Source organism: Pygoscelis adeliae, unplaced genomic scaffold (genome assembly GCF_000699105.1).
Source record: "Pygoscelis adeliae isolate BGI_AS28 unplaced genomic scaffold, ASM69910v1 Scaffold4, whole genome shotgun sequence".
Taxonomy (NCBI): Eukaryota; Metazoa; Chordata; class Aves; order Sphenisciformes; family Spheniscidae; genus Pygoscelis; species Pygoscelis adeliae.
Genome location: NW_008824986.1, coordinates 401,861 through 410,387, shown reverse-complemented (window position 1 = coordinate 410,387; position 8,527 = coordinate 401,861). Strand labels below are relative to the sequence as shown.

Sequence of the window (8,527 nt, the reverse complement as noted above, 5' to 3'; positions counted from 1 at the left end):
TGCTGAACCACCAATAAATTAAAACCTCTGGGATTTTTATTTAGGACGCTGGTTGATTGGAGGGGACAGCAAGCCACGGCACGACCAACAGCCGGACACCTGTCTGCTAAGCAGCTGATGCCTTCTGCCACGATGCCGCACATATCCTGTTGCCTGTTTTGCTCCCCTGCCTATGGCGCACAGTTTTAGCTTTTGGGGAGCAGCACAGGAAAGCAACCCATCTTTGGGCACAGAAGAAATAGGAGGGACATCAGCCCTCAAGAAACAAACCCGCCAGTGCCATCGGTTCCCCAGATCAAAGGAGCGAGAATCTCTCTGGCTGATATGGGGAACCACATCATTACATTTCACGAACAAGTTTTCTTCATTTGAGAGCTTCTTTTCCTGCCTCACATCCGAATGCAAATCTGGGCAGTGAAATTCCAGCAAACTATCAAGGGGCGAGTAAAATTCCCTCCAGTGCTGCAGGTTTTTGATGCGTGCATGGTAACGTCTATAAACACCGACAGAGTGGCAACACAAAAAAAACCCTCAAAAACCAAAACGGTCTGCGCCTGCTTTTCCACTTGATTCCTTCCTTACAGGGACTCCTCTGGCAACCACAGTCTTTCCCCCCAAAGGTTTGCTATCAAAATATTTAGCAGATTCTCCTACAAGAGGATGCAACCGGAGAATATTTGGCTACGCTTCGGTTCACTCTAGTCTCCAGCCTGATCACCTGGCTTGAGGGTTGTATCAAAGTGGCACTGAAGGACAGAGAAAAATAAAAGAAGAGGTGCAACCTTAGAAACGTGCAAAGAAGCAGGTGGGGCTGAAACCAAGAGGGGCAACAAGGAATAAAATAAAGATATTTTTTTTTTAATGTTCATTTTTATATCAGAAAGTAAACAACTGTCTATTTATGCATCACCGCTGCTGCTCAGAGCTGCCAGATCCCAGTGACTGTGCTGGAGAAGCAGGGCGCCAGCAAGGTCTCTGGTTTCGGCTTGATAGTTTTGGGCAAATGCAGGATTTTGCTACTTTCCAGTTCTGAATTGCTGCCATCATCCCCTGGTGGCAAAGACTCCACTAATTCTTATTAAATCAACCCGAGGCTGCTTCATTGTGGCACCAAGCTACCCCAAAGTGCTCGCATCCTCTGCGGGCCAGCAAAGCAATGAGCTTCCCAGCACAGCACAGAGCTGCCATTTATTAAGCTGATATTTGTCCAGGACTTTGGAGATAACAAAGTACCAGATAGGCTCGTTTCCAACACCGGAGCACAACAGCTCGTTTTGTTGAACAAAACAGAGTTTTGAGGGCAGGGGGGGGAAGCTGTGCATGCCAAACGCTTGCATCCAGTGCTTTAAGATCAACATCTCGGAAGCTGGGTACCACCAGATACCCTTCCTAGACAGGCAGGAGCATCAGTACAGATCCACGGCCAAAGAGCGGATGGTGGCATGGCAAGAAGAGCCAAGGCCATGGCAAGTTTTCATGGCGGGCATTTTTTCCCTCTATTTCTTCTACCGGGTCGACTCTCACCCAGCCTGGCCGAGAGGAACGGGGTGAGGTTGGGGTCACTCACCATCGCAGTCGAAGAGCGCGAACACCACATCGCACACGTGGTCAGAGAGCTCCACCTTGGCCACTGTCCTGGCCACTTGCTGCATCGTCACTGCAACGGAGGGAGGGCACAAGGTTAGCGAGACGTCGTGATCTGCCAACCGCAGCGAATGCAGGCAGAGGAGGGGAAGACTCTTGCTCCTCCACGGAAAACTGCCTTTACGAAAAGGTGTCATGTTCAAAGAGGCTTGAAATAAGCTTCGTCCCCAGCCCCAGCACATGCCTCAAAACCAGGCTCCTCAAAGCCTTCGCCTTCCTACTGCAACACCGCATGGGGTGCGGAAAGGCTGCTGGTGAGCACCGACGTGCCGATACCTGTGTGTTCAAGATAAACACTAAAAACACTGAGATGAGATTTTCCCCCCCCCTTGGGTTACAAAATTGGAAGAAGTGTCAGCACTACAGCAAACACCAAGTGGGAAACCTCTCCTGACGGGCTTGATCAACAAGGCAGCTCCTTCTGACAGTGTTGCAAAGATGATACTCTATGAACCAACTATTCCAACAGGCTGGGAATAATAAAAACCGGTTTTCCTGTTACGCAACCCAGGGCCAATAATTGCAGAACAAACCCATCCACCCTCTCCCTGTGATAGGCTCTGCAGCAAGCAGACAAGGTTAACCTTGCAATAAAATAAAGAGTTGTAATGAATTATTTCACTTCCCCCCCTAGACTGGCAGCTGAGTTCATCAGCGAAGAAGCAAGCGGTAGTTTTATTCACGCCTCTAGAAAAGAGCAATCTGCGGAGCTATCAATCTGGCAGGGTTATGCAGTAGATTTTTCTGCATAAAGGGAAAAAAAACCCCCATCATTGGGCTGGTTTAGCTGTCTCCCAACATGTATTTGTGTGCATCTGGCTGCCCTCTAGTCTCCCTTTGACAGCTGCTAATTGAAGAAAGGAGGGGAGGCAAGAGCAGCTCAGTTGTCACTGTTCGTCAGGGCTGAAACAGCCTGCGCCCTTCCAGATACTTGATAAACCAGAAGGGCTTTGCAAGAACGTGAGCATATATTAAGTTAAATTGCTTCCCTGCGAAGTCTGACCCAAGGAAACCCTGTCCGGAGACACTTCGCACCGCAGCAGCGAGCCCACAGCAACTGGGATGAATGTTTAGCTGCGGAGCTCCCCTTCAGCAAGGAAAAAGAAGGAAGTGGCGCGACACAAAATCAGATTGAAACCAAAAAAGCCTCTGCTTTCACCCACAGCATCCTTCTGGGTTCATGCACTCCGGTCCCTTTGCAGAGCTACTGGGCCTTCAGAAATTTTGAAGAGTTACATGTCAGAAAGGAAAAAATAAGCACCCAATCTATACCATAATCAGATTAATTAGAAACTGCATAAAGTGTTTCTAATAGGATTTCTTTTTTTTTCACGAATGTTCAGATTATTGGTTCCTTCCACCCCATTTCTGCTCCCCTGAGTGAGGTTTGGGGTTTTGGGGGAGGATTCCACAGCCACCATCGGGTCCTTTTCACCTATAAAATCCCTCCTTTTACTAAATAATGCAGAAGAGAACTGAAATTAAACAGAAGGTGGGTTAATCTCAAGTAGGCACCCACTGTTTCCCTGTAATTATTCTTTTTGAGTTAAAATCCTTTCCTACGTGAGAGACGTAGCTCTGGTTTGCAGTTATTACTCTGTATTTCAGTTCTGTCACTGTAAGTCAGGATACAGCCACTGCTTCTGTGAGTGTCCTGCTGGCAGCCAGAGCCTGCTTTGGGGAGGGCAGAGGCAATGTAATCATTAAAGAAAACTTGAATTAATTTTTTTCCCCAGTCTTACACCGAAACCTTGCCAACCGAGCCGTGGGGAGACTGCATGTGTCTCCCAGCCCACCCACGCCAACTAGGCTGCAGAATATACTGTGCCACGCACACGGCACAGCCCTCAATAAAACCTGGATAGCAAAGGAAACGGGAATTCACGTTTTAAGCACAGTTCAGCCACCACGTCCATGCATCCCTTTTCTTTTGGCGCTCTTCTTCTGAATACGCACAAATTAGCCAGCAAGATGCAACATGATCGAATGAATGAACTGCAACACAAGCGAGCAGGCGCATTAGATGGCAGCAGCCCTCCAAAAAGGGCTTTAAAGGTCCACCATTTAATTAGCTCACACTGACATCAAACGCTCACAAATTAAATGACAAAGCTGCCTTCAGCTTTCCCCCTTGATCCGGAGGGAGGGACTGATGGCCAGCATCACACATACCCCAAACCAGAGGAGAGAGTGACTATAAATTGCACGAGTATAATGCAGTATTTATAGGTCCTCTTTGATCAAATACCACAAACACGAAGTGGCGGCAAACGCTGGAGCCGAACAGTGGATGGCATAGTCCTTTTTACCAAGATAAATGCCCTGCCTCTGGATTTTATATATGCCTTTATAAAAGGCACCTTTCTCCTCCCCGATTAGGCAATGCTCATTCCCTAAATACAGTCCTGGCTCCAGCCAGCTGCAAAACATGCACTGTAACTCCTACCTGCCACGCGCACTGCTGAGGGACCTCAGTAACGCGCAAAGCTCAAGGAAGAAGAGGAGGTTTAAGTAACAGAAAAGAGTTTATCTAAACTTATTTCTCAGCTTATTTTTTCCCCAGAAAGTCCTTCTGCTGGGGAGGCACTTTAAAACACCTCAACTTTGCCTGACGGCAGAGGTTTTAGGCGCTGTAAGCCACCTCTTACCTGAGGCCCAGACCTTCAGACAGCAAAAGCGTATCTCTGTTTCCTCAGACAGCAACACTGAATTACATCTAAAAGGAGTTAAATGAAAATCTTCTTTAAAAGTGCTCAACCAAGCTTTGATACCATCCTCTCCTCCTGGTGCCCCGGGTACGCTACTGAAGAAGTTATTTGCTATAGCCTTATATGGAAAAAAAGTTAGAATGATTACTTTAATTATAAGTCATGTTATTCTGCTGAGTTTTCACCCTCCTCCTTCCATCTCTACAGGGTGTTGCCTGATCCCTCCCTCCTCTTTGACATCTGCTTATTTATTTTTCACAGCTGCAGTTTTACCAGCTGTAATTTGTACTTACGGCCACCAGTTACTGCTTCCTCTCTTATTAATCCAACTGCGCAAGTGTCACCTCCATCACATTGTTCTTGCTCGATGCAGAAATTCTGCAAAAATGTTATTTCACAGGGGCTGCGTGACTGTGCTGTGCTCGGTAACGATTTTGTTGGTTTTTAAGGAGTCGTAAGGAAGGGGAAAGTGTCGCTGCTCTCCACTTTGACGCACACGCTCCAGACTACAAGGTATCTTGGTGAGGCAAATAAAATTTGAAGTAAACCAGCGTCATTTCTTTACCATTTTGCAAAATGAAATAGATGCTGTCTGGGGAAATGTCTCCTAAAACAAAGCTTGTCCAGATTTGGGGTTTTGGGATGGCTGCATCTGCATCCATCTCTACACGGGGAAGTTGCCTGGATTTTATAACACCGAAAATGAGTTCCACGTTTCTATCTTGAAAACCTATGTGGCTTTTAAAATTTCAAGTGTTAGTGTCTCCCACTGGTTCCTTTAATGAGCCATCTGAGTTATTTTATGCAAGTTTAGTGTCTGCACAGTTATCTTTTTTTTCACTCCAATTCCCAGAACCGCACCATGAGTAATGCCTCAAGTGCTTACAAACAGGGCTTTTCTATGGGCCAGAGCCTAGCCAGATGGCAAACTTCACTTTTTTTCCTCTGTCTTGAGATTAATCACACATTTGGCCAAAATAAGAGGCAGCTGGGTTGCTGCTTTCATTTCCTGCACAGCACCCAGGGTGACGGGAGCAGGGGTCCCTGCCCTGCATGGTCCCAGGCTGCAGAGGCAGGACATGTACTCTGGGCTCCCAGAAATCAGGGTACGTAGGGTCTCACGTTGATATGCACATTTCATTTTAAGCATTCCAGTTGGAAACGTTGCATGCCATCACTGACAATATAACTAGCAAAAATCTATTTAAATTTTTTCAAATAATTTGCACATGTATGTGCCGGAATATCCATCCAGAATAGAGATGTACAAACCCTACGCAATCCTGTGGCACAGCACATTTTTCTTTTTCTTCTCAAAATGTGAGGCTGCAGCCCTGCAGCTGAGTAGAAACTGTTTTAACATCAAAGGGAACATGACGGAAAGTCATGGAGATCACGATTCTGGGAAAAAAGCAGAGCTACCAGACCAAAGGCAGAGCCGATCCACTGTTTACGTAATATTCACAGTTATAAATAAGTAAAGAAAGGAGATTCCAACACAGAAAGTGGTTTCTAAACTGAAACGTATTCAGCATCTTCCAGGGCTGTTGATTTATGGAGAGCTTGTCCTCCTCAGGGTTACCAAACTGATTTCTTAAAAGCCTTGTGGACAGGCACCCTCTGCTGTGACAGAGCTTTGCCCAACTCGTTGCATCAGTGCTCAGCAAACACCACACCGTAATTGTGCATGTACTAAAACCAAAGGGCAGGAGACCTCCAGACCCCCTGCTTGAGGGCACGGTGCCAAGCACTTCCACTGTCCCTCTCCATCAGGATGCACACATACACACATGTCAACCCACTGGTGTGAGGGCAACAAAGGTGACAACCCGTGACCCTGACTTGCCTCTGCAAGGACACCAGATTTCATCGTTCAACTCTTCTCCTTCTCACAAATTATCGCAAATACTCATCCAGGCTTTCTTACACACCCAGAGAGGCTGCGGCACCTCCATCCTTGGAGATATCCAAAACCTGACCGTAGGTGGCCCTGGGCGAGCTGCTATAGGTGACCCTGTTGGACTAGAGGGTCTCTAGAGATCCCTGCCAACCTCACCTACCCTACAGAAGTCCTCCCCATGCAACTACCAGCATTGACTACATGCCATTACTCCAGAGGAGTGATCTGAGCTGTGCCTCCATGGGGGACTGACTTCTTTCATCCAGCTCCGAAGGCAGGTTAAAGTAAGCAGCAATTCAATGACAAATACATGCTGCAATCAAAACTCACCTCTACCTCCTTCTAAATTCCCTGTCAAGTCTGCAGCCGTTTCAAGCTCCATACTTCAAATAAAACCATCTTCGATTAACCCCTCCTGGGCTCCAGTCCCGCTCCAAGCCAGCTGAGCCACCGGAGCAAGCAGCAGGCTCAGCCGTCTCCCCTCGCTTTGGCCCATCTCTAGCGAAGCGCACCTGTGCCTTGCCCTAAAACACAAATGAGTTATACCATGGCTCTCTGCCGGCACCAGCAGAACGGCTGCTTGGAAAGTCTGGCTGCGGACCCTGCCAAAAAAAAGTGCAATTCACACCCTCGCCTCGAAAGGGGAATAAGCGACAAATTCAGCTCCTGTCCTGCTGCCAGCTGTAAGCCCAGGCTGGGAAAGTTTTCTAAGTAATGCTTATGATTTAAGAGAATGACAACTATTATGTTTCTGGTAAAATGAAAGATGGACTAACAAATAATCTGTGCATTATTCTATGTATCATTAAAATACAGGTTTGTGATCCTTTTTAGAAGAAGAGGCTACTTTAATTCAACACAGAAAACAGGTTGTCAAGCTATGGCTGTTTGGTGCCATCTATTTTTTTTCCTCTTAAATTTTAAACGGCCCTTCTAAAATTATAATAACGTTTACTGCATTAGGTTAGCAGCAATTTATTTGATATACAAACTATCCTCTTCCCCACATGATGAGTAGTTTTTACATTTACTAGTTTTTAATAAGCAATCTTGTGAAAGCTTGACTTCTGGAAAAGTACACTCCATTTACTGTTTATTTGATTTGTGGGTGTAATATCCAGACTCGGAGCGCACGCATATGGAAATGGGTAATGCATAGACAATTTAGGCATGGGAGCACAGAGATCCCTGCTGCAAAACCCAGGTGTATCGCTGCAGCTCACTTCTGCACCTTCGTTAGGACCACAGCAAAACGCTCTCTTCATGCCTCCTGCCAGACACACAGGAGCATCTCTGGGTTGATCAGCACAGAAGAACGCGAGGGGTGATTTGTGTCAGCTACCAGGCATACATGAAGAGGGGATTTGCAGGATAACCCTCCTCTTCTGCCCGAGCCTGAGGAAATCTCTTCCGACAGCTGGTACCCCGCAGGTAGGGACAGGGGTCTGGGGCCAGCCGAGCCCACGAGCGGTTTGAAGCCATGCCCTGCACACCACCAAACCTCCCCAGGGTTTCTTACCCCAGCCAAAGGACTCCCAGCTCAATGGCTGTGGCTCCAGCACAAGCTCGTTAATCACACATAATCACACACTGATTTACCAGCTGTGCACGGACCTAAATACTCCACAAACACATATTGCATGACTGGGCAATTGCTGTTTTACTGTAGACACTGAGTAAACCGGATTCACTGGGCTATTACCTCCTTGTGGGACGCTGCAGAAAGGGCTCTGCGCAGCAGCAGCACATCTGTACTTCATGGTTTTTACTTTTAAATGAAAGAAAATCCTATCAAGTTCTTTTAACTTGAAGTCTTAAGATAACAGTGATCTAAAACAAAGAGTACAGATGATCTCCCCCAAAAAATCAAAGACGAGGAGGGCTGTTGACACGCACAAGAAGAGGTGTGACACATTTGACTACCTTTGTAATTCCACTGCCCAAAAACCTATTAATGTCTTAACATTTCCACAACAGCAGTGGCTGGAAGAATAGCTGACTTCTGAAACATTTAATTTTGCAGCGGCCTAAATACATCAGCTTTAACTTTCTAGTAGACAAGAGTTTCCACTTTGCCTAAAAAACTTTTAATGAGTGCCATTTTTTTTTTCATATTCCCAGACTGAGTGTTTTTAAAAAAAAACCGCAAAAAAAATCTAGAAAAGAAAAGCACACACTTGTGACAAATCCTGGCAGCAGAGAGTTGGACTTTTTTTCTTTAAAATGTATGGTATTTTTTCTTTTTTTTTTTTTTTTTTTTAATTGGTGTGTCAGC

At 46.2% G+C, this 8,527-nt stretch overlaps 1 protein-coding gene across 3 annotated transcripts in view; it reads right to left on the bottom strand.

The window, feature by feature from the left end:
* Positions 1-8,527, bottom strand: part of MICU1 (mitochondrial calcium uptake 1) — a 116,983-nt gene that overhangs the window by 1,424 nt on the left and 107,032 nt on the right. For all 3 annotated transcript variants that reach the window (XM_009325783.1, XM_009325785.1, XM_009325784.1), the window contains one exon: positions 1,568-1,657. In XM_009325783.1, coding sequence (XP_009324058.1) covers positions 1,568-1,657 — 90 coding nt within the window. The remainder of the gene's footprint in view (positions 1-1,567; positions 1,658-8,527) is intronic.